The following is a 12,803-nucleotide window of genomic DNA, read 5'->3' on the forward strand; positions in this document are numbered from 1 at the left end:
TACAAAAGGGTGAACGTTAACCAGGAAAGAAAACATACTAGCCTCCCCTGTGCCGAATAAAAACTCCCCAAAGCAACACAAAAAAAGTTTAACAACCCTCTCCTATTTTGGACCACCCCTCTCTCCATTAAATTGCGATCTGTTCCTAACTTAATATAGCCCTCACCTTCATAACTGGCAGCAGTCCAACCAGTGTCGTCAGACTCGCCACTCCTCCACGGTTCTGTTCCACCACGCCACATTCTTACGCAAACAGTCAATACGGAACTGTTGTCTGCTGCCCACTACAACTACAGTATTCAGACAGTTATTGACATATCGCGTTTTGCAATCCCAACTTCCTCTTGCTCTCTATGACAGTGTGATGTTTGGCAATAGTGGGCATGTGTTATAGCTGCCTGCAAAGTAGGCTAGACGTCAAATGAATCTAGAGCTCTGAAGATCGGCGATATCATGGAAGGGGGCCTTATCCGCAAAAGAAGAGCCACTATATCCACTGGAAAATGTGTTCCTTTGAAACAAGTGAATGGGCGGTCAGAAGTTGATGAAAGTGTTAACGGCCGCAGTGACAGCGGCAACATTGTAACTAAGCGAAACGTGTCCGATTCGCCTTCTACCAATTCAAAAGAAAGGAAGAAACGAATAAATGTTCCTAATGATAGACAGAGGTGAGGCATTAACTAACAAAACCCAGACATGTCGTTATAGTGAGGTGAATTTATGCCAGGAAAAACAGATCGCGACTATTTATTACTTCACCCACTTGTGCAATCTTCCCTTAGGAACAGTTATTTATAATGGCGTAGAATGAATAATGTAATTTTAACCATTTCGCATTGTCTATATGTCACCCATGCTGGTCCAATAGGCTATATGTCAAATTGGGGATAAAAAGGGGTACATTTAATTTTTTTACAAATCTCGAAGGGAAGTCGGTGGTGTGTTGCGGACGTCATTTGGGAATGGTATTTCAGATCAGTTAACTATAGCTGTAGTACAGTACAGTAAATGAGTGTGCACGTATTCAAACTATCCCATGTCTCTTCATGCCTCAGTTGCCACAGGTTGCAGGAGTCCCTGTTGAGCTCTGCCAGTGGTTATAGAAACTACAGAGGAGTTCTCAACTGGTGTGTTGTCATGCTGGTAAGTTTTCTTCTGCAACGTCATACTGAGAGTCTCAGTTAATTCTCCAGTCTGCTCAACAACACTCAGGTCAGTGTAAACACCACAATCACTGGCCAGGTTTCCCTCTTAGGCTACATCTTAATACCTAATCATTTTTTAGGAGGGGACTATGTTGTTCCATGTAGTGAATATGTTATACAGTGCGTTTGTATGGGCTAATAGAAGTAAGGCAAAATGAAAATTATTCATCTAATAATTTTGTAAAAAAATAACATTTTTGATACTTCAAGGGTCTTAAAATTCAAAATCAAATAGAAAAATGGTATGACCTTAAAACAATTCCATATAGCTTAGTAGACCCCCGGTTTAGACAGGACTTAGACTGTTTAGTGCCAAAAATAAGGGGTTATACATATAAAATATATATATATATATATAGTTTACAGTATACCTCTCAGATATAGGACAGACACTTCAGAACAAACTTCCTTTAGATTCTTTGGGGGGACTATCTGTTGTTCCATGTAGTGAATCTGTTATGAAATGTGTTTGTATGGGCAAATTGAAGTATGTAACGACTTTCATTAGAAGAAGGTGAAGACCAAGGTGCAGCGTGGTACGGGTTCATATTATTTATTCTGACTGAGAACTGAATACAAAAAGCATAGCCGAAACAGTTCTGACAGGTGCAACAAACACTAAACAGAAAATAACCACCCACAACTAACAGTGGGAAAACAGGCTACCTAAAGTATGGTTCTCAATCAGAGACAAAGAAAGACAGATGTCCCTGATTGAGAACCATACCCGACCAAAACATAGAAAAACAAAACCTAGACATACAAACATAGAATGCCCACCCACATCACACCCTGACCAAACAAAATATAGAAACAGACAAAGCAATCTACGGTCAGGGAGTGACACAGTAAGGCAAAATAACATTTTTCATCAAATATTTTTTATTCTTTTATTTTTATACCTCAATGGGTCTTAAAATTCTAAATCAAATAAAAAAATTATCCTTGGTATGACCTTAAAACAATTCCATATAGCTTAGTAGAACACTACCCCTCATCTTAAACAGTGCTTAGACCAGGGTGTCTGTAGTGACTGTAGCCTTTAAAACATAGGGGCTCTCGAGTGGTGCAGTGGTCCAAGGCTAGAGGCGTCACTACAGACACCCTGGTTTGAATCCAGGCTGTATCACAACCGGCCGTGATTGGGAGTCCCAAAGGGCAGGCGCACAATTGGCTCCGCGTTGTCCGTGTTTGGCCGGTGTATCGCAACCGGCCGTGATTGGGAGTCCCGTAGGGTAGGCGCACCTTTGGCCCAGCGCCGTCCGGGTTTGGCCGGTGTAGGCCGTCATTGTAAATAAGAATTAGTTCTTAACTGGCTTACCTCCGACAAGAGGAGTCGATCAGAGAGCATCACTGTGCGGTGGTGGGTGTGTGCCCCCAGGTCTCACCAGAAGGCATATTCATCCCACGCTGGGCCTGAAACCACAGTGTTTAAAGACACCAGACACTTATTCAGAACACCTCAAGAGGATTATATATCTAGCCCGAGGCTACTCTGTGTTCCTGTTCTTTTATTTAAGCAAGATTACAGTGAAAGTGAGACAAAATCATAAATCATATTCTTTTGTCTTTTAATGATTTTGCTGCTAAAGGAGGTGATGTGGATTGAAGTGAGGCCAAGGTCATCCTGCTTTCATGTAATAATCTGATATTCTGTAAGATTCCTTTTGGCTTAATTTACTAGACGCAAGATAGTAGAGGTACATTGCACTTGTGTCGCGGCACTTACTGGACTAGACTATTCTGTCCAATCCTAAAGTGGGACACGTAACGCTTAGCTATATAGTTAGCTAATCACTTTGTTAATAACCTTGTGTTTTGCTAATTCAGTTTGGCTTTGAAGTCAGTGTGTGAGAGGATGGGAAACAGCAGGACATTCCCATTCCTCTAGCTCTCAGTGAGTCTCAATACAACCACATAAACCATTGTTTTACTCTTTAGAGAGAGATGTTGGAGTTCAAGGATGGTTTGATGATGCTAAGGGAAACATGGTGGTACCATTCTGACATTCAGATGTGTAACTATTGTGGGGAAATCTGGTATTGAGATTCTATCTAAAGTAATCATTCTGTAACAGCTAGTTTGTTGATCTGAATTCACGTCCAATCTAGAGCAACGCCAGCTTAGTCCCCTTCATCAAAGCCGTGGAGAATAAATTCACATTTCTAAAACTGTTGATAATCCACTCTCTGAAACAAGATCATTTTTGTCATCGCAGTACTTTGTTCATTCTTTGAACTTCTTCTCAAATTCCCATTGAACGTGGAGAAGTCTTTGTATTCCATAATAAGATATTCCAATCCAAAATGGAAAATGTTCAACGAGGGAGGGGGAGAATCACAAGACAGACCTAAAAATCAAGAGAGTGATTATCTTGACTTGCAAACACGTCATCTTTTAGCTGTCAAGATGAGTTCCAGAAACACTACTGTATTTGGTGTTTATTAGGATCTCCATTAGCTAGAGCCAAAGGTGCAGCTACCCTTCCTGTGGTCCACATCAAACATGACATTAATAGACCGTTACAGCTGAAGGACAGGACTACATCAAATGACAATACATTACATTAATAGACATTTTTATTAACATAAAAAAAATAGACAGGTACAGAACTACATACATTTTTTATTTTGTTTTAACTCTGTTTATTAAGTTTTACACACACACACACACACACACACACACACACACACACACACACACACACACACACACACACACACACACACACAGACAAGACAACACAAAGCAATATAAATAATATACTCAACTAGAACAAAAAAATACAAATAAAAATACAAATAAAACAATAGCTTTAAAGATGCCATACTTTAGACAGAACTACATACATTATAAATAAGTATACACACTTTAATATTAGTATGCCTTAGCAATCATTGCAACATGTGCTCATAATAACGGCTGCACTGCAGTCATCCATTTTGTTACAGTTGCTTACTGTTACAACTGCAGGTCCTGATCCTAATCTCTCAGAACCAGTTGTTCTGTAAACACTAGCGAGAATCTCACAACATTAGGAACCACCCGTGTCCTTGGTTCTTCCGTTTGACGTCAGTACTGTTCATAATAATGTGATTCATAGGCAAGTGCAACGAAATCGACAATGAAAATGCAACAATTCCTCCAGCTTCAACCACAGTTTTCACCCTAGCAACTGTGTCATTCAGCTCATAGCAACGAGCTACTGATGGAGTTTCCATCCCCACTAAGGCTTCAATTTAATCGTTCACCTCAGCAACCGAGTTGGAGTTTTCTCCAGCTGAAGTTTCAATTTAATCCTTCGTTTTAGCTACCTATGTGGACTTTTTAGATGCCCATCACTGCACAATGTGCAATAAATTTAACAACCTTCTCTGACGTCCTTCACCCTGTTTAGTGCATAGAAATTAACTAAACCACACTGCCCGTAAAGGATTTCCTGAGGTATAGTGTAAAATGTTACAGTCTACTGCCCTTAAAGGGTTTACTGAGGTATAGTGTAAAATGTTACAGTCTACTGCCCTTAAAGGGTTTACTGAGGTATAGTGTAACGTGTTACAGTCTACCGCTCATTAAGGGTTTACTGAGGTATATTGCGGGGCCTTTGGTCCCCTTGATATGGAGTTTCCTCCGGTTCACTAATGGAGTTTCCTCCAGTTCTCTTATGGAGTTTCCTCCGGTTCTCTTATGGAGTTCCCTCCGGTTCTCTTATGGAGTTTCCTCCGGTTCTCTTATGGTGTTTCCTCCGGTTCTCTTATGGAGTTTCCTCCGGTTCTCTTATGGAGTTTCCTCCGGTTCTCTAATGGAGTTTCCTCCGGTTGTCTAATGGAGTTTCCTCCGGTTATCTTATGGAGTTCCCTCCGGTTCTCTAATGGAGTTTCCTCCGGTTCTCTAATGGAGTTCCCTCCGGTTCTCTTATGGAGTTCCCTCCGGTTCTCTTATGGAGTTCCCTCCGGTTCTCTAATGGAGTTTCCTCCGGTTCTCTTATGGAGTTCCCTCCGGTTCTCTAATGGAGTTTCCTCCGGTTCTCTTATGGAGTTTCCTCCGGTTCTCTAATGTAGTTTCCTCCGGTTCTCTAATGGAGTTTCCTCCGGTTCTCTTATGGAGTTCCCTCCGGTTCTCTTATGGAGTTCCCTCCGGTTCTCTAATGGAGTTCCCTCCGGTTCTCTAATGGAGTTCCCTCCGGTTCTCTAATGGCGTTTCCTCCGGTTCTCTAATGGAGTTTCCTCCGGTTCTCTTATGGAGTTTCCTCCGGTTCTCTAATGGAGTTTCCTCCGGTTCTCTAATGGAGTTTCCTCCGGTTCTCTAATGGAGTTTCCTCCGGTTCTCTAATGGAGTTTCCTCCGGTTCTCTTATGGAGGTTTCTCTGGTTCTCTAATGGAGTTAGATGCATCTACAATGGAAAATAAATACTGCACCTTAGTACACATGCACTCACTCACACCTACACAGATATACATGTAAACTCATCCACACACATCACAACTGCTGCTACCAGACTCTTTGTTACATCTGCCCTTGTCTACTTCTCATCCTGTGTCTCCCTAACCTGCCGCCACTCCCCCAGTGTTCTCTCCCTCTCTCCCTCTCTGTGTGGGTGTATCTGATTGTGGGAGTGGAGACAGGTGTGCTGGAGTCAGAGCAGATCCCCACCAGCTGCAACATGTTCCATAATCAGAACTCTACAAATACTCAGCCCTGCCACTTCCATGCTGCCAGATCGTAGCCTCTGCTCAGTCAGTCTGCATTTCAAGCCGTTTGTTCCTGCATAGATCTTGTTATCCTGTGTTGCCTGTTTTCCCCAGTCGGACGCTGCTTTTCTCTCCGCTCTCCCCGCTTTTCAATAAATACCTTGGTTACCTTATTCCTGTCTCCTCGTCTGAGTCTGCACTTGGGTTCACCTGCTCCACCCCGCGTAACACTCTCATTATGATTGCTAAATACCTCATCATTTAAACACTTTTCCCCCACACTCTCCCCCAATCCCCCCTTCCCCAAAACATGTGTAGATATTGAACTATAAATTGTGCCTTCCTGTATTATTATGCTTAACATTTTACTCTACTGAGACATTTACTTTGATTGTATTCTTAATTGTTATTATTTCTTATTGTTGCGTTGTCAAAAAGGAACCTGCAAGTAAGCATTTCATTTGACGATATATACCATGTGTATCACGTATATACAACTAATACAACTTGAAACTACAGTGGAGAAGAGACACTGTAATTTAATCATATGATGAATGTATGCTTCTACCAAGTGAAACAAACTGTATTTTCAAGGATGCAATGAATTTACAAGCCCTCTTTTGTTGTAGGTCTTAAGCAATGCCCGTCTGTTCTTGGAAAACCTTTTAAAGTAAGTACAGAATGTTATGAGGAGCCATAAGAGAGGAGGGGGGAAAGGAGAGTGTAGTCTTATGGCTGTCATTTGACTGTTCGAAGTAAAGGCCCCGTTTTCAAAGAATGGAATATAGGGCCCCTTCACTGCTAAGACCATATGCTGTCCTGTATGCTACTGCAAGCGCCATGCCTCCTGACTGTCCACAGATGCCCAGCACAGTAACAGCCTATAGGGCATTGCTTACTAAAGGCATACTGTGGTCAAGACATGCAAGGAGGGTACATTGTCATGTATTACTGTGAAGTAAGATAGGAGGTTCTGTGCCTGATTCACTCAAACATGCTGCATCACTTACACTCGCAGCATTCTGATAACTGAAAGGCTGAAATATTTCAAGTTCAGTTTTAATGTCACATGCACAAGTACAGTGCAATGTCTTTCTTGGAAGCTCTAATCCCAGCAATGCAATAATCAATAACAATGTAATACTAAATATAACAAGGTAGAACAAAAACACAGGAGATATCAAATCAGACTGTGGTTTGATTCAGCTGAGCTGTGAGTGTCTAACCACAGTGTTGTGTTCTTCTAGGTATGGCATTCTAGTGGACCCAATACAAGTGGTTTCTCTATTCATAAAGGACCCCTACAACATGCCTGCAGCGTGCCTTGTTATCGGTATGAGGACTTTACTCTGCTCTAGCATGTCATTTAGGGCCCTTCTGGATATTACCCCTCACTCCCCGTACGCACTAGATCACTCTCCCAACACACTATCACTTTCATTCCCCAGACCCTACACACTTGATCACTCCCCCTTACACACCTTACACACTATCACTCCCCCTACACACAAGTCATTACAGGCTGTCCTGTTGCAGCCTTCTCCTGAGGACCATCCCCCTGGCCAATGTTATGGGCCTACAGTACTGAGAAAAGGACTATGGGACAAGGGACACCCTATACAGTACAGTGCTGAGAGAAAGACTATGGGACAAGGGACTCCCTATACAGTACAGTACAGAGAGAAGGACTATGGGACAAGGGACTCCCTATACAGTACAGTACTGAGAGAAGGACTATGGGACAAGGGACTCCCTATACAGTACAGTACAGAGAGAAGGACTATGGGACAAGATACTCCCTATACAGTACAGTACAGAGAGAAGGACTATGGGACAAGATACTCCCTGTACTGTACAGTACTGAGAGAAGGACTATGGGACAAGGGACTCCCTGTACTGTACAGTACAGAGAGAAGGACTATGGGACAAGATACTCCCTGTACTGTACAGTACAGAGAGAAGGACTATGGGACAAGGGACTCCCTGTACTGTACAGTACAGAGAGAAGGACTATGGGACAAGATACTCCCTGTACAGTACAGTACAGAGAGAAGGACTATGGGACAAGATACTCCCTATACAGTACAGTACTGAGAGAAGGACTATGGGACAAGATACTCCCTGAACTGTACAGTACAGAGAGAAGGACTATGGGACAAGGGACTCCCTGTACTGTACAGTACAGAGAGAAGGACTATGGGACAAGATACTCCCTGTACAGTACAGTACAGAGAGAAGGACTATGGGACAAGATACTCCCTATACAGTACAGTACAGAGAGAAGGACTATGGGACAAGATACTCCCTGTACTGTACAGTACTGAGAAAAGGACTATGGGACAAGATACTCCCTATACTGTACAGTACAGAGAGAAGGACTATGGGACAAGATACTCCCTATACAGTACAGTACTGAGAGAAGGACTATGGGACAAGATACTCCCTGTACTGTACAGTACAGAGAGAAGGACTATGGGACAAGATACTCCCTATACAGTACAGTACTGAGAGAAGGACTATGGGACAAGATACTCCCTGTACAGTACAGTACAGAGAGAAGGACTATGGGACAAGATACTCCCTGTACTGTACAGTACAGAGAGAAGGACTATGGGACAAGATACTCCCTGTACAGTACAGTACAGAGAGAAGGACTATGGGACAAGATACTCCCTATACAGTACAGTACAGAGAGAAGGACTATGGGACAAGATACTCCCTGTACAGTACAGTACAGAGAGAAGGACTATGGGACAAGGGACTCCCTGTACTGTACAGTACTGAGAGAAGGACTATGGGACAAGATACTCCCTGTACAGTACAGTACAGAGAGAAGGACTATGGGACAAGATACTCCCTATACAGTACAGTACAGAGAGAAGGACTATGGGACAAGGGACTCCCTGTACTGTACAGTACTGAGAGAAGGACTATGGGACAAGATACTCCCTGTACAGTACAGTACAGAGAGAAGGACTATGGGACAAGATACTCCCTATACAGTACAGTACTGAGAGAAGGACTATGGGACAAGATACTCCCTATACAGTACAGTACTGAGATAAGGACTATGGGACAAGATACTCCCTATACAGTACAGTACAGAGAGAAGGACTATGGGACAAGATACTCCCTATACAGTACTGTACAGAGAGAAGGACTATGGGACAAGATACTCCCTGTACTGTACAGCACTGAGAGAAGGACTATGGGACAAGATACTCCCTATACAGTACAGTACTGAGAAAAGGACTATGGGACAAGATACTCCCTATACTGTACAGTACAGAGAGAAGGACTATGGGACAAGATACTCCCTATACAGTACTGTACAGAGAGAAGGACTATGGGACAAGATACTCCCTGTACAGTACAGTACAGAGAGAAGGACTATGGGACAAGATACTCCCTATACAGTACAGTACTGAGAAAAGGACTATGGGACAAGATACTCCCTGTACAGTACAGTACAGAGAGAAGGACTATGGGACAAGATACTCCCTGTACTGTACAGTACAGAGAGAAGGACTATGGGACAAGATACTCCCTATACAGTACAGTACTGAGAAAAGGACTATGGGACAAGATACTCCCTATACAGTACAGTACAGAGAGAAGGACTATGGGACAAGATACTCCCTGTACTGTACAGTACAGAGAGAAGGACTATGGGAGAAGATACTCCCTGTACAGTACAGTACTGAGAAAAGGACTATGGGACAAGATACTCCCTATACAGTACAGTACAGAGAGAAGGGCTATGGGAGAAGATACTCCCTGTACAGTACAGTACTGAGAAAAGGACTATGGGACAAGATACTCCCTATACTGTACAGTACTGAGAAAAGGACTATGGGACAAGATACTCCCTGTACTGTACAGTACAGAGAGAAGGACTATGGGACAAGATACTCCCTATACAGTACAGTACTGAGAAAAGGACTATGGGACAAGATACTCCCTATACAGTACAGTACAGAGAGAAGGACTATGGGACAAGGGACTCCCTATACAGTACAGTACTGAGAGAAGGACTATGGGACAAGGGACTCCCTATACAGTACAGTACTGAGAGAAGGACTATGGGACAAGATACTCCCTGTACAGTACAGTACTGAGAGAAGGACTATGGGACAAGATACTCCCTGTACAGTACAGTACTGAGAGAAGGACTATGGGACAATATACTCCCTGTACAGTACAGTACTGAGAGAAGGACTATGGGACAAGATACTCCCTGTACAGTACAGTACTGAGAGAAGGACTATGGGACAAGATACTCCCTGTACTGTACTGTACAGAGAGAAGGACTATGGGACAAGATACTCCCTGTACTGTACAGTACAGAGAGAAGGACTATGGGACAAGATACTCCCTATACAGTACAGTACAGAGAGAAGGACTATGGGACAAGATACTCCCTGTACTGTACTGTACAGAGAGAAGGACTATGGGACAAGATACTCCCTGTACTGTACAGTACAGAGAGAAGGACTATGGGACAAGATACTCACTGTACTGTACAGTACTGAGAAAAGGACTATGGGACAAGATACTCCCTGTACTGTACTGTACAGAGAGAAGGACTATGGGACAAGATACTCCCTGTACTGTACAGTACAGAGAGAAGGACTATGGGACAAGATACTCCCTATACAGTACAGTACAGAGAGAAGGACTATGGGACAAGATACTCCCTGTACTGTACTGTACAGAGAGAAGGACTATGGGACAAGATACTCCCTGTACTGTACAGTACAGAGAGAAGGACTATGGGACAAGATACTCCCTGTACTGTACAGTACTGAGAAAAGGACTATGGGACAAGATACTCCCTGTACAGTACAGTACAGAGAGAAGGACTATGGGACAAGATACTCCCTGTACTGTACTGTACAGAGAGAAGGACTATGGGACAAGATACTCCCTATACAGTACAGTACAGAGAGAAGGACTATGGGACAAGATACTCCCTGTACTGTACAGTACAGAGAGAAGGACTATGGGACAAGATACTCCCTATACAGTACAGTACTGAGAGAAGGACTATGGGACAAGATACTCCCTGTACAGTACAGTACAGAGAGAAGGACTATGGGACAAGTTACTCCCTGTACAGTACAGTACAGAGAGAAGGACTATGGGACAAGTTACTCCCTATACAGTACAGTACTGAGAGAAGGACTATGGGACAAGATACTCCCTGTACTGTACAGTACTGAGAAAAGGACTATGGGACAAGATACTCCCTGTACAGTACAGTACAGAGAGAAGGACTATGGGACAAGTTACTCCCTGTACAGTACAGTACAGAGAGAAGGACTATGGGACAAGTTACTCCCTATACAGTACAGTACTGAGAGAAGGACTATGGGACAAGATACTCCCTGTACTGTACAGTACTGAGAGAAGGACTATGGGACAAGATACTCCCTATACAGTACAGTACTGAGAGAAGGACTATGGGACAAGATACTCCCTGTACTGTACAGTACAGAGAGAAGGACTATGGGACAAGATACTCCCTGTACTGTACAGTACAGAGAGAAGGACTATGGGACAAGATACTCCCTATACAGTACAGTACAGAGAGAAGGACTATGGGACCAGATACTCCCTGTACTGTACAGTACAGAGAGAAGGACTATGGGACAAGATACTCCCTGTACTGTACTGTACAGAGAGAAGGACTATGGGACAAGATACTCCCTGTACTGTACTGTACAGAGAGAAGGACTATGGGACAAGATACTCCCTGTACTGTACAGTACTGAGAGAAGGACTATGGGACATGATACTCCCTGTACTGTACTGTACAGAGAGAAGGACTATGGGACAAGATACTCCCTGTACTGTACTGTACAGAGAGAAGGACTATGGGACAAGATACTCCCTGTACTGTACAGTACAGAGAGAAGGACTATGGGACAAGATACTCCCTGTACTGTACAGTACAGAGAGAAGGACTATGGGACAAGATACTCCCTGTACTGTACAGTACAGAGAGAAGGACTATGGGACAAGATACTCCCTATACAGTACAGTACAGAGAGAAGGATTATGGGACAAGATACTCCCTGTACTGTACAGTACTGAGAGAAGGACTATGGGACAAGATACTCCCTATACAGTACAGTACAGAGAGAAGGACTATGGGACAAGATACAGATAAGATAAGATACTGTACAGTACAGAGAGAAGGACTATGGGACAAGATACTCCCTGTACTGTACAGTACAGAGAGAAGGACTATGGGACAAGATACAGATAAGATAAGATACTGTACAGTACAGAGAGAAGGACTATGGGACAAGATACTCCCTGTACTGTACAGTACAGAGAGAAGGACTATGGGACAAGATACAGATAAGATAAGATACTGTACAGTACTGGGCCATAGCAGACAAAGACGCCCTCAGAAGGCACTGTTTTTTTATGCATTGCAGCATATTTATTTTATTAACACTTGTAGTCATTGAGGCGTGATCCAGTGTCTGTTTTATTGGCTGTAGTATCAGTTAAGCTCAAGCACTTGTTCTGATTGTGAGCCAGGCACAGATAGTGCCAAGGCATTAGAGACAGACACCTACTGTATTTTATTCTCTGTTTTATTGAAGGTTGGTTTCCACAGAAGTTGCCAAGGCGTTAGAGAGAGAACGCTATTGTATTTTATTCTCTGTTTTATTGAAGGTTGGTTTCCACAGAAGTTGCCAAGGCGTTAGAGACAGACACCTACTGTATTTTATTCTCTGTTTTATTGAAGGTTGGTTTCCACAGAAGTTGCCAAGGCGTTAGAGAGAGAACGCTATTGTATTTTATTCTCTGTTTTATTGAAGGTTGGTTTCCACAGAAGTTGCCAAGGCGTTAGAGACAGACACCTACTGTATTTTATTCTCTGTTTTTATTG

General features: G+C 42.9%; 1 protein-coding gene across 1 annotated transcript in view; it reads left to right on the top strand.

Moving 5' to 3' along the window:
• Positions 1-225: 225 nt before the first annotated feature.
• The window catches only part of LOC110506952 (diacylglycerol O-acyltransferase 1), a 33,381-nt gene continuing 20,803 nt past the window's right edge, over positions 226-12,803 (top strand). The window contains exons 1-4 of the mRNA XM_090188449.1: positions 226-668; positions 1,056-1,143; positions 6,526-6,566; positions 7,144-7,229. Coding sequence (XP_090044575.1) covers positions 454-668; positions 1,056-1,143; positions 6,526-6,566; positions 7,144-7,229 — 430 coding nt within the window. The 5' untranslated portion in view covers positions 226-453. The remainder of the gene's footprint in view (positions 669-1,055; positions 1,144-6,525; positions 6,567-7,143; positions 7,230-12,803) is intronic.

The sequence above is a fragment of the Oncorhynchus mykiss genome, chromosome 2 (assembly GCF_057628025.1).
Source record: "Oncorhynchus mykiss isolate SJ-2025 chromosome 2, ASM5762802v1, whole genome shotgun sequence".
NCBI lineage: Eukaryota > Metazoa > Chordata > Actinopteri > Salmoniformes > Salmonidae > Oncorhynchus > Oncorhynchus mykiss.